Raw genomic sequence first — 25,117 nt, 5'->3', positions numbered from 1 at the left:
CTGCTTGTTGTTTATGCCAAATTCTGGCCTAAAATACACTTTTTGAAGCAGAGGAAAGGAAAATAAAAGGTGGGGGGAACTAACAGAACCCCAAACAAACAAAAAAAACCCCACAACACATCTGACTTGATGTTATGATTTTGGAGAAAGAGGACTCATGTCCCTCGGTTTGAATATGTGTCCTGTTCTGCCTTCAGAATGAGCAGTATGAAATAATGGAAGAAGCAGACTTAGCCATCCCATACAAACCTTCTCTTATGGACTCAATCCATAATAGTTCTCTCCTCTTTGGAGTACTGCTAGCCCAACAGGTTAGCTGACTCAAAACCAGAAGAAATCAAAGATGATGTATTTACTCAAAGTAAATAGCTCTTTTTCTGGCAATGATTGGTGCTACCAAGAGCAGTGTTTTGAATACAGCTGGAATGAACCCTGAGAATGGTATCCTGTCCTCCAGATAAAACCATCCCCAAAACACATTGCTCTAACTTGTCCTTAAAAACCATCAGTTACAGAGATCACTTCCAAGACCAATTCATTCCACTGCACTGGTGTTGCAGTTTAAAATAAAAAAAGTGACCTAGAGTTTATTCTAGGTATTTCTTGCTGTAGTTTAAATAAGGATGTAAACAATTGCACTCAAAAATAAGTCAGTCCCAACTAGAAGTATACAAAACATTATAAATTGTATGTTACCAAGTCCTGGATCATGGGCCCAACTCTCTTGCAGAGGTGATTTACAAATAGAATAAAATCCTACGAGAATAGAATTAATCACATAATGATGTAGAGAGGCAGTTGCTCATTGTATCCGTGTTGAAAAGCTTTGTTCTGTTTGGTTAGCAGGAAAGACTGCTGATGCTTTTATGAGTCACTAAATACTGCTGCGTTTAACAAATTGCTCTGCTTTTGCAAGGACATGATGCAATAGCTTTTCTTTAAATGACTCTCTCAGATTTACCCAATGGAGTTGGAATTTATGGACATGGGTTACCAGACTGGGAGTTTGGGTCTCAGACCTGCAAATGTGCAACCATTTAATGAATTAACATCTATTTATGTTTAGCTTAAGTTAACCAATTTCCACAAGGGATCAGTGTGAAGAGCTTAACTCTGATTTTATTACAACTCCCTTCTGTCTAATGCCACTTATTAAGGGGAACATGTGTGAAGTCCTGGAATAAATATCCTCGAGCTTTTTTGCTTTCTAGAATACAAATACCCCTTTATGATATACTGAGTTGTGTGAGTATAACTCAGTTAACAGAGGTAATTGTGAATCACATAACTAACATGAAGTTATAATGAACTACCATTTATTTAATGAGTAAGTGCTTCATTTCTGTAAAAAAAAAAAAAATCTGGTGTGAAAAATCAAGAAGACAAAAGATCAAAATCATCCAATGGACAGAAAGCTCAGCCAGCCCCCACAGAACATGACTTAACTCTCCATCCTGGAGTTACATGGTAACTGTGCTTCTGAATTTAAAAAAACAAATAAATGAAACAACAACGAAAAAACAACCAACAAACAAACCACAAGCCAAAACTCACCCAACCTTGCTAGTGAGAAAATATCACATGAAAGATTCCATCTCCATGTGGTGCAATTACAGAGAGGAAGATTAGGCCAGGGCCAACAATAAAGAGGTACAGTAATTAGCTGCAATAATGGATCAAATGAGCCTTTGTTCGCTGCTGTTAATCCTGTGGTACAGTGCCATTACTTTAGAAAAAGAGAAACATTATGGATGCTGATAGAATTTAGCTTTGATAGAATTTAAGTTTGGGGCACATCTGGACTCATTCCGTGGCATTTTTACTGCTCTTCAGCACAGGCTTATTTCTTAGTAAGGCAGAGGAGTGTTCTTATCACCATGAAGATTTTGTTGCTATTATTTGGGCAAACTCTTCTGTCTGCTCCAAGCAGGAAAAAAAAAAAAATCCTTGTAAGGAGTTCAGGGAATGAATTTGTCTTTTTGGGAAAGACTTCAGTCTGCCAAAAGGTTTTGCTGAGGCTGACCTGCCTTTCCTTTGAAGAAATATTTGTTGTGCAACACCCAGCATGATTTCTCCCAGGAGAACTGAGTAGGTCTGTTTGCTGACCAATATGTTGCTCCTTTTGACTGAACACAGTTGTGTTCTGTTTATGGCTCATCCCTAGAGACTCAGTGAATACGGGAAAATGTCACAGGATGTGAACCCACTGAGACATTTTTAAAAAGTAACAGGGAGAAAACCAGCAACAACCACCATCAAATAAACAGACGAAAAGAGAGAAAAGGTGGAACTCATCCAAAATCTAGTGAAATTCTTGGAAAAGAGGTGTTTTCAAGGTCATTTTCATGTTAACAAGCTGTTCAGGATGTGAAGACACTTCACCTTGTTGAAGGATTGGGTTAAATGGGCATTTCACAAGCCTAATTGGATAAACTTATCCATACAATAGCAACAGAGGAAACCCACTTTAGCCTTTGCATCTGAGCAGGGTAGCTTTTATTAATTTAGAAGTGAATGGCTGCACATGCTAACAGAAGTTGACATTCCCTCCCCAGCTTAGTACAGCATTATTTGGCCCTTTTATCTAGCACGATCGGTTTGCCAAATGAAGGTTGCATGTGACCCCTTGCTGCCCTTGAGAGCCAGCTGCGTACTATAGCTGCTCAGTGTGGCTTGCACTGCATTTACCTTGAGAAAAGCTCTATGGTTCTTCCTACTGCATCTCCTCGATTGTACGTTAGGGCCCAGCCAGGACAGTGGGAAGGAAGGGATGCAGTACATTAGCACAGCTCTTAGCTTGTGCCCAGTATCCAGACATACAGTAGTATTCAAGTGGAAAATACATTGCATTCTCTGTGGTTCAGCTGACTCAGCCAAGCATCCCTTCTACAGAAAGACCATAGACTTGTTGTTCAACAGCAATGGGAATGCGAAATATGTATCTGAGCAACAGTTCGATCCAGAGAATGCCATTACTCAAGGGAAGAGGGAATCAGATGAGGAAGCTGACTGCACTGGTTCCCAGGATTTTTAAGTTAGTAGGGGCTGTAAGATCAGCTCATTTAACAGCAAGTCACCCAGATTTGCTATATTAAATCCAAAGGCTTCAGTTAAACCTTTAAAACATTTCCAAAGACACTGGTGCCCAAATCAAGCAGGGTCTGTCAGACAAATTTCTCAGGCATCCTCTCGTTTGCATCCTTCATTTCCTTCTGGCCAGAGGAGGTCTTGAAGTACAGCCAAGTTTATCTTCAGGCACCCTTGAGGTCTGCAAGAAGCTGAGGTGATGGCTGCATGTCCTTGCTTCCTGTCTTTGTGGCATATAATGCTGTTCTTTGTCTTAACAAGTTCTACCCTGATGCAGAAAGACAATGCATTAAGAGCAAAGACCAGGAATTTAAGTTGCCTTTTACCCTGGAATAGCTCCTTATTATGATGACCCTGGTTTGGGGCAGGAGGAAGGCCGTTCAGAGCTAGAGTTACAGGCACTTATTTTACATGGGTCAACAGCTCTGCAAATATTTGCAAGTCACCATCAAGTTCCTGGACTATCACTACAATCGTTATGTTCACAGCAGACCAGTGACAATATATATATACCATCATAGTTAGTCACTGATAAATATACTTAGTCACAACCCAAATCTTTCCAAAAGCTGTTGGTTTTGAAGACATCAGTGTATTGTGATGAGCTTTGGTGTGTGTGTATAAGGCTGGTCTCAACTCACAGAGAAGAGATTGACAGTGTGGAGGCAGGAACACAAGGAGACTGTGATGTGGACAGACAATAACATCACCACCCGTTGCTCTACAGATAAACACTCAAGTGGACCACATAGTAGGAAGAAACAGTTCTGGCCCCTTCAAACTGTGCTCTTACTTGATGTCCAACCCCCTCTCTAATGTCTGGAGGATGATCACCACAGTGATGAGACCTGAACTCTCCATGGCCAAGGTTAACTGAGTCCTTGACACTCCTGCTGCAGCTCCATTTTTGGTGCTAGATACTTGCTCTGAGCACCTGGAGGTGACAGAGTGACTGATGCTTGCTGTGATTCATTACTATGGGTGCCAGTTTCCGTGGTCCTCCTCTGAGCCTCTCCTGTGGGTGGGTGCATGTGCTGGAGTGTTGATTCTTGCAGCCCATCAGCATAGACCAGGGTAATTGCAGTAATTAGCTCTTTCGGCTCCAATTCAGTTTCATGGGCCGTGAAGCTAGGCCCATGAAATTATGAATTGCCTCTTTTATGCAGTATTGATCTGAGCTGGGAGAAAATACAGCCTTAAGCCAGGCAAACAAAACAGATGCTTAAGATTGCCAGGTGTGCTGCTCCAGATGTATCAGCATGACCACCACGGGCTAAATAGCAAGGATTAGTTCCTTGGGAACTGGAGCTGCACTCTGATTTCAGGAAGAAATCTGCTTCTTTAGATAGCTTTAGCTTTTCTACTCAAATTTGACTGGGGATACTGGGGATTTTTTGGCCCTAAAACTGACAGAGGACTTGAGAAGGGAAATTACTCCCAAATAAGTGTTTTTATTGCGTATGTTTCAGCTCATCTAGTCTTCACACTCTCCATGCTGAAAGATCCACGTATTTGGTTTTCAGCAGAGATTGAAAGGTTTAAAACAGGGTTATGGGGAAGGGTGCCACAGTGGGTTAAGGCAGCTTTTGGAGAGAGTTAGTGAATGAGGTCAGCAACAGGGGTGTCAGGAAGGTGCTGGGTGATGTGCAGAAAGCATGCAGCACGCAGGAGGTTCAGACAAGTGGATTAGATGAGGTTACGGGCAATTTCAGACTATTTGCCTAGGAGGCTGTGTCTGCTCTTTTCTGCATGCTGTGAAGACAATGCATTCTCCCATTTCTGGTAGGAGAAGTCATGTGTGCTTTGTGTTCACTGATCATCAGTCACGTCTAAAATTCATCCCTGTGCTGGCCAGCTGTCCCTCAGGTGAGGTTCACTCGTGCAGTCATTCTGCCTTTCTTTTCTTGGTACTTGCCAACCCTTCCTGTAAGCATTCAGGCTGTGGTCTCGAGTGTCCTGATGGGCTGAGGTCTCAGGGTGGGACTGTGCCTACACCGTTGGTAGGGGATGAGTTCTCCATCCCTTCATTTAGGACTCTCAGCTCCCTTTCTTTTCCTCAGTGATTTTTCTTTTTGCTTACTGCATCTGCCAGCCAGAGAGCAGAGGTTTCTGTCTGCAGACAGAGGTCTGGAGTCCAGATAGACCAGGGATCTGACAGGTTCTCGCACTGCAACACTGCTTTTCCAGGCACTGACTGGCAGCTCCTTGGAAGGTAAAAACTTCCCTGTCAGAGTTTACTTGAAGACTTTCTGCTTTGCGGAATGATCAAAAGAGGAGGGATTTTCCCGATAAGTCTGAAAACCAGAGGGACTGGGTTTTGTGTGGTTTTGCTCAGACCAGGGCTGTCAGTTTCTTCCACTATTAGTCTTCCGAAAGCCAAACAAAAAGGGGAGAAAACCTAAAATGTTTTCTACACAGATCCCAAAAGAAAGAAGTAAAAAAAAGCCTTTGTACTGCAGTTTGCTGTGCTGTGGCATGGACTCCCTTACCCTCGCTTTATTATGCCTACAATATAAGAATGGATTTCAGACTTTGGGGGAACATGTAGTTAGGGTGAAAAGACAGCTGGAGGACAAGTCTTAGTGCAAAAATATCTTTTCTGCTTATGAATTAAGTTGTCTGGCATGCTTGTGCACATACACACATGCATACAGTCAGCTGCTCCTCTTGTAGGCAGTAAATATACTTCCTAAGGCCTCTGCTCTCACCTCTAGCACAAGGATGTGTAGGGATGAACGCCCTGTGAATGGGAGTGCCCTACCCCACTGCTGGCACCACTTTGGTGGAAGTGTAGTGATTGTTACTGCAGGGTGAAAGCTTTATTCCAAGGCTTTTGGTTTTAAATACCTGTTTCCAAGCACCCTGCTTTATTTAGACAGCCTTTCTTTGTCAGACTGGCTGGATGAAGAAGAGTGTCTCAAAATTAGTCTGCTTCATGGAAAACTTCCATTTGCTTTTTTTAATTAAGAAGAAGGTAGAATTTACTAGCAATTTCCCTTTCACTGCTATCTCTGAATCATGTTCCAGTTCCTAGTATATCCTCTCTGTAATTTGAGTGATTCTGGTTTCATCTTTGAAGTAATTTACTGAGCTTGTTTGTCAAAAGGGCAATCAGACATGTTTCTTACAAGATGCCCTGAGAACTGCCACATAGACCTGGATATTTCCCTTGATAGGTGGGATCAGACACACGGGCATATCACCATGGCTAAGCAGGTTACCGTGCATTAACTGAGCCACCATAAATCACTCTTTGTATAATCTTAACTCATAGCAAGTGCAAAGTAAGCATGTTAATGTAACCATAATGAAGGAATGTAACCTCGAGCATCTGCCACCAGCTGAGAACATGCACAAACTCGATTACCGTAGCACAGTAAATTGCCAAACCACAATAATTCAGTCAGAAATGTACGCCCTTAGGTTAATTTGGTGTGACTTTTGCATCTAGATTCCAGCCTTCATATATATTGCAGAAGCTGATTCCCTGTTGTTCTGCACTTGTACTGTCATTTATAGCAAAACAGAGTGTAAAGTGGGCGTACAGTGCTACAAAGGCATAAACATTTTTCCTGATGTCTCTGCTTTTAGCCAACCTACTCATTAGACTTAGATTCTGTAGCCCATTTCCAAACTCACCAGTTTTATTTTGGGTCAAACCCTTTCATTCTTTATCATTATCTGTACTATTCCGTGCTGGCGAACTCAGCCCATGGCACATAGGGAGGTAGAAGCAGTAGTCCCACTCTTTAGTATCAACTCCATGTGTCATTGAATCATGTCATGTGATGGATTTAATCCAGGCCAGACACAGACACATAAGTATGTTTTTAACCTATTAGCCAGAGCACATGACACTGTATTTATGTCAGCTTCAGACCAGGCATTGGCTGTCCCCTGCTGTGAGCTAAGTCATTCTCATGCCATTACACTGCAAGTCTCTTTAAGGGAACCACAGCAGCTGCTTTGCAATCTTGCAGGTTTTTTCTAGCAAACTAGAAGAATTATGCCTGATCAAAGTCACTTTTATTTTTTACTAAAGCTGTCCCAAAGGGAGGGAGGTATTCTGAAAGAGATGTACAGGCATATTTGTTTAGACTAGTGCTGACTGTCCATTTCTTCCTGCAGACAAGCTCTCAACTCATAACCTGTCTCATTCCATCATATTTTCAGCTCCTGGGTTTTCCTCTGTAGCCTCGTACATTTTCCAGTTTATGGTTTGACAGAGCTCTTTGAACTCATGCTCACGAGATCTGCACACAGATTTTCTTTGTTGCTGTTATTATTTGGAGACAAGATTAAATTTCTTGCTAATGTTAATTTGGGGTCTTCTTGCTTTTTCCCATGGTCTGAAAATAAAATCAGCTTCATGGCTGCATTATTAAATAAATATTAACAATGGTTATTATGAAGTGTTTGATGCAGTTACAAAGCCTGAAGTTATGACCCCATTTTCTCCCAAGCGAGGTTTGTAGCCATTTACATCTGGTCTGCACACAACTGAAAGGGGTTTATGTAGTGGTTAAACCACAGATGAATACAGATAGGAAGCAGAGATCTCTGTGAGGACACTCGTCTTGAACTGATTTCCCCCCCACACACTCATGCAGTAGTCGCTATTAAAAGCCCATAAGATCAGCCTCTGATTTTCTTCCAGGGATGCTGAAGTCTGCTCTGTTTATGGGCAGAAAGAAACAGTGCAGCATTTCACACTGAACAGGACATCTGTGTGTGCCAGGTTCATGAAGGTGGTGTCTGCAGATGAGGAATGCGGCCCTGACCATGCCTCAATTAAGTCTGCTGCTATTGTCCCTGTTACATGCAATATGTCCCACAGGAGGAAGGATCTGGACAGTGCCTGGATCCTCTGTCCTCTGGCTATACTGAGGTCACAGCTATGGGTTTATATGGCCCCCTGTCCTCTGCTTGCTCAGAGCCTGACACCTGTTTATGTTGAAAAGCAGCGTGACTTGCTGTGGTCAGGAATCTGTCGTACCTTAAGATATTCCCTGTCCCACCTCTCTCTGTGGGACAGGCTCCAGGTGAAAATGTGATGCGGCATCTGTCCCCAGCCCCAGGATGAGCTAGGCATGTGACACTGGCCCAAAAGGGCCTAAAGGCAGCCGTTCCATTGGGGCTGGGCAGTGCAGCCCCGCTGGGGCGGGCTGGGGAAAAGCCAAAACAAGGAAGATGCTGCTGAAGTGGGTGTGTGTGAAGTGATGGAGGGGAGGGGGCGGAAGGCTTGTGGTGTGGACACAGGGCTTGCTGGAGTGCAAAACCAGCATGTTGTAGAAGAGTCAGGGTTTCATAGCTACCTCTCACCACTGACTTCTGGGTTAGGCAGGAGACATGCAGACCCCTGCCCTCTTGGGCTTCTCGCAGTTAGAACTGATGAATCTCTCATGTCTGAGACAGGGCAGTGGGCCTGAGAGGCTGATTTACCTCGTCTATTCTATGTTGAGGAGACTCTCCAGTGAAGTGATAGCAGCTGAATTCCACAATAACCCTGTAGAGGCTATTTTAATCAGCTTTCTGTTTATTTGTGGCTTCTGTTTTTCTTTACTTTTATAAAACTTGCTGCTAATGTACAACGTGTCGTATTCCTGTTACCTGTTACAAACTCCCCTAGCAGTGTGTTGATATCTCTGTAGTTGCTTGGTTAAAAACAGGAGCGATGGCTTCTAATGTAGAGCAAGCACAAAACCTCTGTGCTGGTTTTTTTTTTCACCTCAGTAAGTCTGGCATAAAATCCTGCAGCTGAGATTTAAGTGATGTAATCTTTACAGTCTCATCAAAGCTATGGATACAGTTGATTGCATGCAGCAGGGAAGCAATGCTAAGCTTGGTTAAATGTGCTCACTTGTTTTCATTATCCCACTTTTTTTCATGGGCCCAGCATGGCAGCTTGGGAATGCAGAATGTTTTTCCTCATTTAAAGGGCCTGGGTTTTGCTTTCTTCTTAACTCCCTTTAAATGCATTTCTAGCTCTGTTAATTGTTCATTATAACTTAATTATATTTAGTCCACCATCATCAGTCTTTCTTTGGTGAAGAAAGTTGTTATTTATGAGTCAAAAGCTATTTATGAAGCAGACAGTCTGGTATCGTCAGAGAGACAGGAGTTGGGGGAGCAGTTTTAATTATTAAAAGAAGTTTTGATTAAAGAGAGTGAGTTAATTTAACAAGTGCAACTGGTTTTCTCTTCTTTTTTTTTTTTCCTAGATGTGCAAAAGAAAGCATATCTATTAATCTGTCAGGCCTGACCTGAAACTATAGGGCTCGCTCAAATGCCCCAGGAGATGGACAGATCAGTTCTGTTTTATTTCTTTTGAATGGTGTGAACAGTGCTTGCTGACAGTGGTTGCTGGGTTGTTTTGTAGTCTATAGGCTCAGAAATAAAGTTTTGCTGTAAGGGAGAACCTCATAGTAGCTGGCCTTTTATCCTGACAGGCTGGGGCTAGACACGCTAGAAACAAGCTGGTGTGTGTCCTGTTGTTTCATCTTGGAATATCATTTGTTCTGTTGTGTTAGGGTGGGGGCGTCATCTGAGCACCTACTTTTCCGTCAGTCATGGTGGCATTGAGTTGGATAATACAGCAAGGAGAATTAAGCATCAGTTGGACATAGTAGCTTTGGAGATTCTGGTTACTGTGTAAGCTGAAGACTTCAGGGCAGTGATTATCTTTCTGTTCTGTGTTGGTTCAAAACTGAGTAGATGAAGATCTTTGGTTCATGCCAAGGATCCAAAACGCCAATAAACTGAAATTGCAGTTTGTTAGTTCTTGGAGATAGTTTTCTATCCTAGCAGTAGGACGGATTTTTCTTCTTCTTCTTCTTCTTCTTCTTCTTCTTCTTCTTCTTCTTCTTCTTCTTCTTCTTCATCTTCTTCTTTTTTGTATAAAGAAAATAATCTTGGAGAGAACTATCCATGAACCCCAATTGTGTGGCAGCCTAAGCCGAGGTTTTACTGTTGTGCTGACTAAGCCTGGCTGAGGTTCACATGCATCTATTGGATTAGTTCTTGCATAAATACCAAACATTTCAGTGGGCAGCTCGAGGAAACAGTGCAACAGTAAGTGCAACATAAATGTAAATATACCTAAATGAAATAATGAAGTTCTCCAGCATAAAAGTCAAGCGAAATGCAGAAGGAAAAAAACTCCATGTGACTAGTTACTTAACCTTGGCATAAGCTACTACACAGGGCTCAGCTGCAGCGTGCTATCTGCTCTTCCAGCCCCATGCAGTGTCTCCACCAAAACCTTTTATGCAAGACAAAAGTGGTAGAGGTGGACAGCTGAAATACTCCCACTGATGTGATTTCTTAAGTTAAGTGTGCATACCCAAGTGAAGTCCATAATTACTTTTTGGGGGCACATTAACTTCTGTGTAAAATTCAGTGTTAAAAATATTGTACTTCTCATACAAATGGTCTGCAGTGCCATAGTGGTCTGACAGCTTCTATTTATTTTCTCTATGCAGAGAGGTTGCGAGTTTGTTGATTCCACACAACTGTTTATTGTTGCCAAACAATAAACAAACTCGTACAGGTTGGTGCTTATGTTTGACTCATATATATTTGTTTCCCTCGATTTTTACAGCTCAGGTAAGCCAACAGTGTCCCAGTGAGAGCAGTGGCTTTCAATCCCCATCTTTAACCTGTACTGCTATGGACCAGATGTGAATGAGTAGTGCCAAAAAGTAAATACAGGCAGCTGTTGTGATGCCAGAAGTACCAGCATGACTGCTCTTGGCTAGGTACTTATCTGTTTTTCATCCCTTCCTCCTCCAAATCCTCCCCAGTCTGCTTCTGTCTAGAAGAAAAGAGAGATGGAGAAATTTAAGAATGTTTTCTTTTCTGCCTGTGTCTTTCTGCGCCCTTTCTTTCCCATGTCTGATTCTCCTAGCTTCAGTCTAGACAAAAGCTAGAATTCTTAAGGATAGACTGGAATAAGGGAGAAAAAGAAAAAATGTGACTAATCTGAAAAGCAAGTCAGAAACAATACAAGATCTCATCTGAAGGCCATCTTTTCCTGTTACATGTTTGTACGATGTATAGCATAACCGTAGGTCCCTAGAGTCTGACCCTTTACAGTAAACACCATTGTTGCTGCTTCTGGTAAAAAGAATGAAATAAGCATATAACATCAGGGTAGCTTGTGCAAGTCTCTATTTAATTACAGTGCTGCATGAAGACATTTGTTGGTGTCACATGTACTTGTGATGGGTATTATACATTCTTGACTCTTCAGGGAGTCATGTTTTCACTGGAGATTTTCACCACAGAAGTAGTGGCTTTTTTCTGCTTTCCTTTTTATTTCAGCAGGATTTAATAAGCTGGTTAGACCTACTGTAATTAGTTTACTCTTCAATCAGGAAGATAAACAGTATCATGACTGTAGTGGGAGCAAGCAGGCAAGCGCCAAATACAGTGCAGGCAGAATTCACTAGATGCTTAATTAAAACCTGTTCAGGGGGTACGGAGAGCCACGCAGGCTTCAGCAAACTGTGAATCACAGGGAAGAAAAGCAGGAACAGGAAGACTCAATAAGCAGAACTAAAGGTTCAATTACAAAGAATGAATCACAAAATAGGGACTATAGCAAGGGTCTTAAGTTTGTCTCAGGAACGAAGAAATTAAATCTTCTCACTAATGTGTTTTAAAAAATATATCAGTACCCTTACCATTATCAGCATATCCCACCATCTGAAGTCCTCGGGAAAGCAGTATTTTTTCCAGAGTCAAGTAACAGTGAGGACTGTATTTGCCAGACTCAGCTCTGTGGGCAACAGGCCTCAGAGTCCTGTATGATGCAACTGACTTCTCATAATTTTCAGAAGTTTCTACAAACACCTTCCATCACAACTATGGGCTGGTTGTCATTGTGCCAGGTGCTGTCCAAACAGATTGCAAAGACTGTCCTTGCTCTTGGCATTAGTTTATTCTTTGCAAAGCCAGAGGTCATGATGTATTTTGGTCCTCTCTCGAAAAGAGTTATGAAGGCTTGATTCATGGGTGGAAAGTGCTTTAGTTTGTTGTCTTTAAGTGTAGATGTTTTATGGGAAAGGAAAACCTGCTGCAAAGGAGATGAACAGACATGGCATTACCACATTTCCAAGGGCAGTGGGGATATAGATATTCCCACAAGATACCTCTTAGTCTGGAGTGTTAGGAACAAGGCCTTAAAATGTCATTGGGATGAATGATGGTCTGCAGGTAATTTCTCCCAACAAATACTTAATCTCTTGGAAATGACACCTGGGTTTTTTTGGTCCACGTTAGCAAACATATGAAGGACATAGGCCCTTTTTCAGCAGCTTTTTTCTACCACAATATTTTGGAAGAGTTTTTCGTCTAGTAGTTCAGGTGAGTTGAGCTATAAGGTTCTGCATCTAGATTCAGAAACAAAATTTTCGAACAAGGTACACAGTATTGAAGATCATGATTTTGTCCCGGGTTAACACTGAACACAAAATAAAATTATGGCACAAAGTTAAGATATTATTCACATTCTTCTTATTTTGAGGGCTCACACCAGGTTTTACTACAGGGCAAAAATCACCTATGGCAACTTCCAAATGCTTTAAAGCTTTTTTGTCTACATGCATATTATCTTCTATTTTGATTCAACTCCCCACCTGTTAATTTACCAAGTCAAATGGCACCTTTCTGCTTTGCAATTGTAAATATCTTAGAAAATTGAGCAGTAGCTTGTTACTATTTTTCCACCAAAAAAACTACTGACTTTACACTATTCTTTGAATCTTTTAAGTAATACCAGTCTGACTTGATTCCCATCACTGAGTGAACTTGCTTCATTAAAATTGGAAAAAAAAAGAACAGATAACATGTGCCTGAGATCTCTTGAGTTAGTGTTTCCAATTTTCTGATTAAAAAAGGATTGGAAAATTTCCTGTGCTTCTCTAAGAAGTGTTTTTTCCCTTGCCTATAATCCTATTAATGTACAAAGTACAAAGACTCCCCAGCTGTGCGTTACAATGCTAAGACAGAAGAGTGACTGGCCCCATGTTACATGTTCATAATGTTTTGTTCTGACAGCATCATGTAACACCTGGTTCATGTATGTCAACAAAATGTTGCTCTGATAAGCACGTACTCTCCTATTCAGTTAATACATAGGACCTATTTCTGCTGAGGTTATATGCTAAAATCCTTCACTAAGCTGCGACACATTTAGGCATCTGTAGGATCACTCTTCATTTAAATGTATAGCTATGAACAGACCTTGAAGAGCCATGTTCAAATGTTATACAAGTCCATGGGCTAAATACTAGTAACACTGGTTATTGGCCTCTTCCAGGAATACAAGGTTTAGAATGGAAACCTTTGGATCAAGGTGGGACTCTTGTTTCAATTTCAGAAAACAGCTGAGAGCATGTGTTACAGCTGCTTGACATAATCTCTTCTTGATATACAGCTGGAACACATTCTACCAGCACAGTCCATCCCACAGGAAATTGCTTTGTTAGCAATGTAGGAAAACCAGAGAATAAAAGAAACCTCCCTTGGCAGCGGTCTTTATCTATTCTGAAGGAGAAACTATGTGAATATTCCACAAACTGCATAGAGAGAAAGGGATTATATTGCTCTCCAGATTGTGTTTTAACCTCTTTAGAAAATAGCAGGTAACTAGAACTTGGGACCCTGCCTGTGCATATGGCTATTGTAATCATCTAGGTCTCCAGATACTACATTAATTTCTAGCCAGACCTACTTCCATGTCATTTTACTCATCTTACTATAGTTTATTTACAGAGATATTACAAAATATATTGTGAACTGAGTACAGTTAGTAAGTACAGTGTGGATTTGGCAATGCCAGAGTCAACGTGGTGAAATTATGGTGTTATGGGTTTTCAATTGTTTTAATCCATGAAAGATAGACACCAGAGGGTTAGGGATGCTGGAAACATCTAGACCTTTCCAGAGTCCAGCCTGGACACAGGAGCAGGTCCAGCTAGGACTTTCTTGGGCTTTTAGTCTGGCTTTTTCCAAAACACACAGTTTTATCTCATTTACTGTTAATTTAAATTAGGCACGATGTTATTCCGCACTCTCTCTATTGAGAGACATAGGCAAATCATATTGAGGTGGTCCTTGGCTTCATGGCACCCTGAAGTTAGGTGAGGAGAACTGGACCTAACTTAGCTGACTTGTTCAAGTTCACATCTGAGGTGGACATGGATGCAGATGCCTCACCTGGCACACTGTCTTCTTGTTTCTACATTCACCACACTAACACTCCTCACCTAGTTTTGTAACTTCTTGTAAGAGACTGGAGATGAAATGCTGGTGGGCAGAAATTGCTGCTGGGCTGGCTGATAGATGATAGTTGGTGTCCTGTTTGATCTGAATGTATACCATGTAATACAAGGTATCACTTCTTTAGTTGCTCTCCATCTATTTTTTAGCTTGGGCTTCTGGTCAATTCATCCTATTTATTCCTATTTACACTGATGTAGTGGTCCCACATGAGACATATGCTCCCCTTCTTCCTTCTGCCCATTGCTTGTAGGCCCACATTGTTGCAGGGATTGGATCTGTAGGTGGCAGAACCTTCTTAGCCCGCTTGGGGATCTCGAAGTTTTTTCTCAAGGCTTCAGCAGTTTAATACTGGGTAAGTTAGCTTGAGGTGAAGGCAAAGCTATTGCATGGAGTTTCCACAAGCTCGCTCTGGCTCCTATTGCAAAGCGGAAAAGATGGTCTTGTCTTTGGTGAGAATTGTATCCATGATGTAACACGCAAGCCAGTAGCGGCAGTGACCTATTGCTACCTTCACATGGCTCTGCGACTGTCTGTGTTTAATGCACTCAAGGTTAGGTGGCCACAGGCAAGAATCAAGTGAGTGTGTCTTGATTTTTGCTTCCGCTTTAAACACAGTGTGAGGGTAGCTCTGAAAGATGCCCTTGGGATTAGTGTCCCAGAGTCCAAAGGTCACCTTGAAGGATGAGAGAACCTCCCACATGAAGGTCCTCGTTACATCCCTACCAAGAGGTGCATGGGCATGGCACTCTTGTGACACTGTAGGCCTCACACCCAATACAAGAGCTCGAGACCTTTCCATGGCTGCCCATTTGTGTGCGTGAATGGCATTGGTTTCTTTTTTCTTATTCTTAAAAATGTGGTTGCTGTTTTTACTTTTAACAATGGAGGATCTTCATGAAAGCCTTGCGAAATTCAATGTTGAAGGTGGTGTAAATAATTGGGTTGACAGCACTGTTGACATATCCAAGCCACGTAAAGGCGCTGTACATTGCTGGGGGGATGTTGCAATCGCAGTGCATGTTCAGGATGTGAGTGATGAAGAATGGGAGCCAGCAGATGATGAAAACACCTGGGAGAAAAGGAAAGAGACAGACTTTGATTGCTGAACACTGGACAAATTTTGAGACTCTGAGAACAGTAAGGTTCTTTTGGGTATAAAGGAAAAATGTTTCCCTGAGGAATAAGCCTTCTGTTCATCTGTTAAGTCTCATAGTCTACATTCTGAGTATCCAGGTACTAAAGAACTTCTTTGCTGGTGTAATTAGACCAGTTACATCAAAAAATCTGGCCTTCAGAGGTGCCAGTTTCTTGCTGAGCTACGCTGCCTTTTGCATTCTAGAAAGCCCATGAGCTCTCTTGCCCCCGCACCCAGCTGTCTTTCGGCAGTCTGAACACCCCACAGACAGACAGCTTTCTGAGCCTTTTGTACAGAACTGTGAACTGTTCCTAGGTGGGAAGGAGGTAGCCTTCCTATTGGCAACCTCTTGCCTACTTGCCTACACATCAAATGAAATTATTTTTGTGGAGGCCTGGAAAAACAGTCCTCACTGGACATTCAGACTGGCTACCCTAATCCTGGGTAGCTATTGGTTTTCTGCAGAAACACAAGAGGAAGCCAATGTACACTCTCACCGAGTACAATGGCTAGCATCTGAGTGGCTTTCTTTTCCTTCTGTTGTGACAGTTTCCTCCTGCTCACAGTCTTGAGAGATGTCCTTGTCTTGCCATTGGGCATAGACTGGATCTCAAAGACCTTGGCTGTGTGGGGTGTTTCTTTGGCATGTCCGTTCTTCTCTACTTTCCCAGGGCTGTCCAAGGGTGCCTGCAGGGTTGAATTGGTGCCCTGATTTGAAGCAACTGGCACAACCAACAGATGGCTACTTGGTGCCGCAGGTTTGGTGGTGGTTTTCTCAGGGGGACTGGTGCTGGACACCATCTCCATTTCCATCTCTTCTATGTGGCTCTCCGCCTCCTGGACAAGAATCAAATGTCCACAACATAAAGACAGATAAATATACAGAGAGGAGCAATGAACATTCCTTACAGAGTGAAGCTGGATGATGTTGAAGAACAATCAATCCCTCTTCTCCCTCCCTACATTTTTGGTAGATGCTTGGAGAAAGGGCTGTAAAGTGTTTACAGATAAAAATACTTTTGGGTAGATGGGATCAACAGAACTACAGCGAATGACTCCCCTTTATTGCACAAAGAGGCTAAGAAACGGGAGAGACACTGTCTCAACTCCCAATAGATTTTATTTACATTTTCAGAATATAAATAAAAAAACCCCCAAAATCAACAAGCAAAACCCAACAAAGCCAATGCAGTCCAAGACTTAAAATAAATAACAGAGAGGAGAAGAAAATCAAAGACACAAAATGTTAAAATGTCACGGCTTTTATAGCTGATCTTTAGGTGAGCTTAGTCTGGCTTTTTGAGCTCTATGATCTTAAACCCCCTGCTTCACTCTAAGGAATGGGAAGAATATTTAAATTTTGAGATTGAATGGTAACCTTTGTTCTTAGTTTATTTTTCTCCCACCCTACATAAATTCATTTTGCATCCTGAGAGGAGAAAAAGTGAATGCTAAATGCTCTGAAAAGCTACCACTTCTCTTTAACACTCACCACTTTGCGCTTATTAACTTGGAAACTCCCATTGGACTTCACAATAACTGTGCAGAGCTTGACGTCTTCTGGATGAGTGCATTTGTCCTAAGGGGCAAGCACCAGCTCAGAGGTTACACAAGCAGATAGTAGTTGGGAAGGGAAGCTGGTAAGGGAGGCATGTGGAAATACAGACACAGGGCACGAAGCAGAAATTAATCAGTGTGACTAAGGTGCTAAGAATGATGAAAAACTACTCTGAAGAAGCAGTAATGGAGGCAACTATCCCCTGTGCTTTTCACCAAAGGAAGGAAACCACAAAGATCTGCTTATGTTTCAGTCTATCCCTGTCTCGCTGCCTCCTTTGCTTGACATGGCACTGGCCTCTAAGGCAATGCAGTTTGGAGGTAGTGCCTCTAGGACTATACATTCCTACTGGTTGTTTTGCATGTGCTGCAAGGGTAGCATTTTGACAAGCGGTCTCACACTTAACACGCTCAGCTGGACTCCACTTATACACATATCTTATGCTTTGAGAGGCTGTTTTCACTGCAGAGGTATCATTACCAGCGATGTAGTTTGCACCCCAGCCACGCAAACAATTTCCATTGAACTTCTTCATCACAACAGCAGGACTGACACAGAAAATGGTATAACCTGTAGTCTTGGGTACCCCAACCCAAACTCAGCAGAGCCAAAGGAGTACAGTCTGGTTAATGAAGCAGCTCCTAATGCAGATATGCTGATGAAACATCCCCTGAGATCCAGGGAGGCCTGTGAAGCACCAGCCAGTGACCTGATAATCCAGAGTGTGCAACTGGGACTCCAAAATGGCACAGGGCACAGCATTCACCTTTGTGATCCAGTATGTCACCTAGTCCAGCCAGTGTTATTTGGGGAAAGGAGGAAGTGCTTTAGGGAATGAAGTGGAGCAGGAAGGGGAAAGGACAGAGACTGCTGAGAGCAAGGCAGAGGTCTAGTTACCTTCAGCGGGGCTCGTGTGTCTGAGTCCAGGCCATGGCTGCTGCGCTTGGTGTTGACACGCTTCCTGCGCTTCCGGAGTACTATGTAAATCTGCACATACACCAGCAGGGTGACAATGAAGGGAACGTAGAAGGAGACGATAGAGGAGTACACGACAAAGGCAGGATTGGCAATGATGCATTCATTCTCATCTGTAAGACAAAAAGTTTCAGGATTGCTGTCCCTGCTGCTGGGAGATAGCACCGGCTTCCCCCTCTTGTCTCCCTGTTTCAGAAGGCACAGAGATACCCAGAGAGTGAGGGGTTCAGGTTCTAGGGGGGACCACCATGTCAGCGAGGAGTGGTACCAGAACAGCAAACTCCCCTTGGGTCATAAGGAGTCACATATGACCCAAAGTCCCTGGCTATTTCTTGCCTTATAATTAAAAGCCTGCCAATTCCATGCTGTATACAATCCAGTCTTTCTATGAAACTGATGGTTGAACAGCCAGTTCTTTTCTTTCCTGTCTCAGTGAAGCTCTTTGTCCCATGACTTTCCTATTCACGTGTTTTAATATAGGAGGGATTTTGATTTTGTAGTGGACAAATGTTAATGTAACATTGACGAGTGTTGTGTAAACTTCTACATAACCTCAGTTCTGATGTGTCTAAACTGCTGGTCTGGAACAGCAAGGGACAAAATGATTCAGAAGCAGCTGACAGAAACAGTCTGGGATGACATTGGGAGAGGACACCTGAAACAGGGATGAATACATTCCAATACACCTAAAACCTGATCCTCATGTTTATTCCTGACTTGTAACAGAAGAATATCTGGAGACCTGGTAAAGCCAGGAAGATGCCAATAGCCAGCTGCTGGTGGCATAACACTCACCTGTGTTGTTGAGGCCAAAGAGGAGTGGGCAGGAGATGGCAAATGAAAGCACCCAGACCACAGCAATCATGACCGTGACCCTGCGCTTCGAGCTGTAGCGGGTATTATACAGCATTGGCATTGCTACTGCTGTGTACCTGCAGTGTGAAGATACAAACCCAGTCTATTGTTATTCTGCCAGTGCTGACAAACTTTGTGGGGAATTACACCTAGTTACTATGTCTGAAAGCCTGGTCCAGCAAGAGAATATAGGGCAAGTCAGGTTTCACGAATCTCCAGGATGTCTGCATTCCGTGTTTTGAAGACATGAGGCTGGGGTCAGCTTAGCATAGCATTTTTCTTCTGCTCTCTCTGAGCTACTGCCTTCCCACTGATGTCTGCTCCACCATTCAAGTACATAAGGAGAAGGACTGAACTAATGGGTACATTACAGACAATTCCATTTACAGTATCAATACCAGTGTTTCTATGTCTGCTTCTGACAGAATCCCTGCTCAGACCTCATTTAGGTCCTCGGAATTTCTCTTCAAAAGACATCAACAACACTAGTTCTCACCATTTTCAAGTCTCTGAGTCACAGGTAAAATTAGACCATATAAAGATGGCCGTGACTTGCTACCGTGGATTTGACATGACTTGCTGCCATGGAGCCCTCACCTGTCAATGCTGATGGCACAGAGGTTGAGGATACTGGCAGTACACATCATAACATCAAGGGTTACAAAGATATCACAGTGGATCCGACTAAACCTCCACTCACCAACCACCTGCAAAGAGAGAGAATAAGGTCAGTAAAAGAATTCACTGAGGATATGCTACTGAGAAGGTCTAAAGGGAGAATTTTGCACAGATACAGACACTTGCTGGTAGCTGGAATTTTGTCTACAGAAGTTCCAGCTGGAATCAGGTCATATGCAATCAGTCACATGCTGTGTCAAGTAGGATTGTTTGCCATTGAGTGCCTTCAAGGACTTTGTCCTGTCTAGTCTAAAGGTCTCACATGATGGTATGGCCACAAAGGAAGTACTCTGCTCCATCCAAACCATTCTTTAGAGCATTCCCCTGAGGGCTGGTGTGATTTTTGTCCTTCCTAATTCCATCCTGTTACTTTGTATTGAGTTGGGCAGCCCAAACAGCAAACACAAACCTGGGCTCATATTCCAATGACATAAGGGAATGCAAGTCTCCTCAAAGTCAGAGTGAACTATGTAGGAGCTTAAACAGGTCTCTGAAGCATTGCAAAGAAGTATTAGGAAGGAAATAACATTAATTTTATATCCCAAGCACCTCTAATTGTACTTGCAGCCTTTTATTAGACACTTTTTTTCAATTATACCTAGCAAAGATCAGCAGTAGAGAAGCAGGAGCTTTTCTTCATTTCTTATTTTAAAAAATCAGGGTAGAAATTCCTCACTTTTTTTTTTTTGTGAACGAAATGAATTTAATTCAGAGTGAAAATTCTTTGACACACTACATGTTGTGATAAAGACAAAGAGCTAATGATAACACTTCCAGTTACCAGTAGCCTTTTTCTCTTCACTTATCTTGCTATTGAAACTGAACTTTGCTGATTAAGTTTAATAGCAATTATTAGGAATGCTGTATTTGACATGTGATGAAAAAAGTATATTTCCCTCTAATAAAAATAGAGTCCTACTGCATTTGAAAATAGAATGAATAAGATATCTATTCTTCAGTTATTTCTGCTCTGATATACATAACCATAGGCAGCATAAAGAAGGAAGAAAGAATGACTGCATTGAAGCCTGAGTGACAGATGAATACTCGGTGATTAAAAAAGCACTTGAGACAGTTACATCAGTAACTTTGATGAGAATTTGCCCAAAGGCAAAGGTTTCCTGCCAGATATAAGCCTCTGCAAAATCAGTTTCCTGAATGCATAGTCTCGAGTTTATGGGAGATGCTGTAAACTGCAGCAGTTCTTTCTCTTACTGCTTTCATTTATGTAGGCGAAACCTCAGAAGTTTGGAGGTAGAAGGTTTGTTTGCATTGAGGCTGATTTTTAAAAGGATTTCCTTTTGATATTCGTTTTTGTCTGAGCTTGTGACACAAAGCCTAAAAAAAAAATGAAGATATTTACAGAACAAAGGGTTCTGGCCAGTTTTGATTTCAGATTGCAGACCCAGAGAGGGACCACAGTGTGCCTAACCCACATCAGTCCAATGGCTCCTTCTCTGTCAGCAAGTATTTGTCATGTTGTTTGTTGCTTCAAGCTAGCAGTAGGTTTAGCAGAGTGTGGATAAGAGCAGAAAGGGCAAAAGTAAATGAAAAAAAAAAAATATTGCTGAGATGTAGAGGCCTGATTGTCCTACTTGGTAGATCAAGGAAGCTGGGGTTCCTGACCAACTCCATGTACACATGAGCCCAGAAAGGGGAAAGCTTCTTACATCATTTGTGCTTTATTCTTCCACATTAAAATAAGAAGTGTCTGAGAGACTCTTATTGCTGGGCCTAAGAGAGCAAGAGCTACTCACAGCATAAGCCTCTGCTTAAAATGGGTTGTCGCAAAGGAGGAATGTGATAGAAGAGCGTAACTAGTCCCAGAGGCATTGACTACAATCACAACCAGCCTGTGGTCATTTTAATAAGCTTTAGCAGATGCGTGATGCTCTACATTTTTAAAGTGACACGAAAACAATAATTAACTAGAGTGGTAATTATTATTGTGGCTTCTCGACAGCCTATGTCATGTCAGTGGGTTTGTTTTGCTTTGCATTAATACTTAATGGGCTAATAGACTATGGCTTCTTCCCCTGCTCTCCTCTCTGGTTTATAATTTTCTTTCAAAAACAAGTGCCTGAAAATTAATTGTAAACTCAATATAGTTTCGGTCTTATGCTTTCTCACCACTGTTCATTCTGTCTTGCTTGTGCTTGCCACCAGCATGCCAGCTCTCAGCTGACTGAAGAACACGGGTATCCCAGCGAAGGGGGCCAAGGGAGAGGGGCTGTGTATCTTCTCTTATTCTTTTCTCTAGAGATGCACTTCATTCTTTCAGGCTATTTACTGTTGCAACAGTCATTTGCCATCAAGTAAACAGGTGGCAGTCTTGGGAGTATTTGGTTTTCACAAACCACAGAGCCACTCAAATATGGCTCTGTATGCAGAAGCATAAAGCTCTTTTGTACCGAAGTGACATCCTAACGGCAGCAATGTGAAAAGTAGCTCACTTGTGATTCTGGTTCTCTCATATATTGCGACATAAAAGTTCTGGATTTACACCCTACTTCTACAATTGCCTGCTCTTCTTACTACTGTAGTCCTTCAGAAATAGGGTTTTGGTTACTATTTGATGCAGTTTATTAGTGTGACACCCATGATGTTTTTTGCAGACTCATTCTTATGCTTGGGAATGAACAGTTCATCTATGTAGTTTTGAAAATAAAATTGGGGTCCTTTTGCTCTTGACCCCTCTATTTAAAGGCCAGTTTTTTCAATGCAATTGGACTGTAATTTAGCCCTGTGAACAGCAGTGTATTTTCAAGTCAGCCTGTCATCTGCTATCATGTCCATTTCCTGGAAAAATCTGACCAACTGTTAGGAAATTAAAAACAGTTTTGGTTTGGGAAATTCAGGAGGTCTTGAAATAGCTGATGTCCAGGCTGCTAAACCTGCCCTCTCTCTACTCATTCACCAGAAACATTCAGTACTGCAAAATAAAACTGGGTCACCTACCTCCAGATAGACCACCCAAGGCATGACCAGAGTTGCTACCAAGAGATCAGCCACTGCCAAACTCACAATCAGGTAATTAGTGGTAGTCTGAAGGGCTTTTTCCCTGGACACAGCCATACACACCAGCACATTGCCAAAAACAATGACAAAGATGAGGAGGGTGAGCAGCAAGGCATAGTAGTTATACTGAGGCTTCTGGTCTGCACTGGTCTCGTTGAGTGGCTTGCTCCAGTTCCTGTCACCGATGTCACTGTTGTACCAAGAGAGGTTTAGGGGATCCATGGAGGTAAAAGTGCCAGGTTCCAGCTCCACCCTGACACAAAGACATTGAAAGACAGTCAAAGGCCAACATGTAAAATAAAAATAAAACAATTATCCATGTGCTACCTCACTCTTGGGATTCTCTAGAGCCTGTTCCTCCTACCCTGAATTCCTGTCTGCAAATGATTGAGTAACTGGAAACGTGATGAAGAACCAGATGGGAGGCTGATCTGATGGTCAGATACCTAGGCAGGGATTCAAGAAGTTAATTTCTACTTTCAGTTCATCCCCCAGATTTCTGTGGCCAGGGATATTAGTTACTCTGTGTTACAGCCAATTCAGGCAGAGTGCTTGGGATTTTTGTGTCGGCTCCCCTGACATTCCCTAACCACTAACTGCTCCATGTTAGGTGTGTACAGTTCAGGGCAGATGTGCCATGACCCACTTTGTTTATTTTCCCTGTGTTTTATGGGGCTTTGGGCTGTGTTCTTTTTTTTTTTTCCTTTGCTTTTCCTTATTTTTTTTCCTCCAGCAGGGAAATAAATAAATAACTAAAACTATGAACCGAATTGTGATAATAATGGAACTTGACAGTAGCAGTTTTGAAGTCAGGGCTGGACTGTGCCTGTCTTCTGCCATTCCCTCAGTGAGGTTGCAGTGCAAAGGGGAAAATGGTGGGGGCATGACTGGGTGTCTTCCTACAGCCCAGCCTCTGCAGCTCCTGGGACTGGGAAGACAGGTCTCCTTGGAAATCTGTGGCATCATGGCAAACCATCATTTTTCCCTGGCCAACGGCCACGTGCTGTGCACTTTTTCAGATGTAACATATAAACAAATCATGGTTTTTGCTGTAGAGTATCCTAGAACCTATTTAGGTTTTTGTGTTTGTTTTATGCAGGCGTAGTAAAGACAACTGCAAATGTCTTTTAGTCTTTTGGACTTTATCTGTCTCCCAGGGCTGCCTCTGTGCTCTGCTTCCTCAGCTGGGCCATTTTTGGCACACAGTACTGGGGCTGTCACCGAGAGGCCTTCCTTTGGTTTCCACTGGCTATGGATTGGGTCCCAGTCTTACAGGCATTTTTTATGGATGAAGAGGAAGAAGAATGAAAATGAACTGAACAGAGATGAGGAAACAATATTCTAAAGAAATGTTGCTGTCTGGATATAGAGGTTTGTGAGTTACTAGCTGCAAATGCAGACAGCAAAAAGCTACTCTCTGCTGAGGAAGATGTGTAAACAAAGCTGAAGTGTGGGATGTGGTGTGTGAAGGGAAGGTCACAGTTTCTGCTCTGATGATACACTATAGTAAAGCTGATATCTCTTAGGTCATAATTCTGTGTGGTGCAGGCTAGCGAAGGTGCATGAATGTCCATGAGGTTATATGGATTTTATGCCAGCAGGTGATGCAAAGCAGTGATATTGGGACTCTGCATATGCCTAGATCATTGGCATCCAAGGGCACATATGTCCACGTTGTAAGAAGCTGGCTAAAAGTAAGCTACATCATGCAGACCTTGGCAGCAGGTGTCTGTGTCGGGGTCTTTGCCCGGTGCTAGCATATGAAAACCAAACTACATTTGCAGTGAGACTGCAGTATATTTGGCCATTGGCTCTGGCATACTGGAAAGACTTTTTCCTGGCTGTGTGGTGAGACTCTTTTGGCTCTCATTTAGGTAGGCTCACTAAAGATCTCCCAGGGCAAGATCTGTGCAGTGGGTGCTTGTGATGATTGGCACCATCTTCTGGGTATTTCCACACCATGTCTGGGTCCTGCTGGAGTTTCTACACACTTAGAAAAAGAAGGGATTTCCACAGGATGTGTGTTTACTGAAGCAGTATGGGCTAAAATACGAGTATTGCCTCAGTCTGCAAATCATCCCTGTCCTTTGCCTACCTGAGCCAGTAGTACAGGCAGAACTGGACATGCTCAGATCTGACTGGCGTGCACCTGAGTCTGCCTTTCAGAGAGCCACAAAGGCCACGAGGAGAGGAGCACTGAGCTGAATTTCACTGTATGAGCTAAGAGGTTCCCTGAGCACACCAGAACCACTAATGCCAGATGCTCCAAGGACAAGTGAGTGGAGCAGTCTGATCATAATGACACGGCTCTGGCATACAGCAGAGGCAGACAAATGCTAACATCAAGTCATAGCTGTGCCATTGAGCAAGGTGAAATACAGGTCTGTCCCATTTGTTGAAACAGAGCTTCTTTGTGAACTGGTAAATTAGTATAGTGAGGCCAGCAAAAATAGAGTTGTCACCCGAACTGCCACCCGCAGCTACAGAGGGTCTGTGGACTGGCATTAATCCACGTTGATCATTTC

General features: G+C 42.5%; 1 protein-coding gene across 2 annotated transcripts in view; it reads right to left on the bottom strand.

The window, feature by feature from the left end:
• Positions 1-10,598: 10,598 nt before the first annotated feature.
• DRD2 (dopamine receptor D2) overlaps positions 10,599-25,117 on the bottom strand; it is a 34,540-nt gene continuing 20,021 nt past the window's right edge. The window contains exons 2-9 of one of the 2 annotated variants that reach the window (XR_011325529.1): positions 22,533-22,845; positions 19,494-19,603; positions 18,837-18,973; positions 17,964-18,154; positions 17,001-17,087; positions 16,006-16,345; positions 11,772-15,442; positions 10,599-10,900 (exon numbers count right to left, since the gene is read on the bottom strand). Coding sequence is in view for 1 of the 2 variants with exons in the window: in XM_069787954.1 (XP_069644055.1) it covers positions 15,249-15,442; positions 16,006-16,345; positions 17,001-17,087; positions 17,964-18,154; positions 18,837-18,973; positions 19,494-19,603; positions 22,533-22,814 (1,341 nt within the window). In the remaining variant the exon portion in view is untranslated. Of the gene's footprint in view, positions 10,901-11,243; positions 15,443-16,005; positions 16,346-17,000; positions 17,088-17,963; positions 18,155-18,836; positions 18,974-19,493; positions 19,604-22,532; positions 22,846-25,117 lie in introns of those variants that run through there. The other variant, XM_069787954.1, reaches the window with a different exon arrangement.

The sequence above is a fragment of the Haliaeetus albicilla genome, chromosome 7 (assembly GCF_947461875.1).
Source record: "Haliaeetus albicilla chromosome 7, bHalAlb1.1, whole genome shotgun sequence".
Taxonomy (NCBI): domain Eukaryota; kingdom Metazoa; phylum Chordata; class Aves; order Accipitriformes; family Accipitridae; genus Haliaeetus; species Haliaeetus albicilla.
Note: the sequence above shows the minus strand (reverse complement) of the source record. Positions and strands in the feature narration are given on the sequence as shown.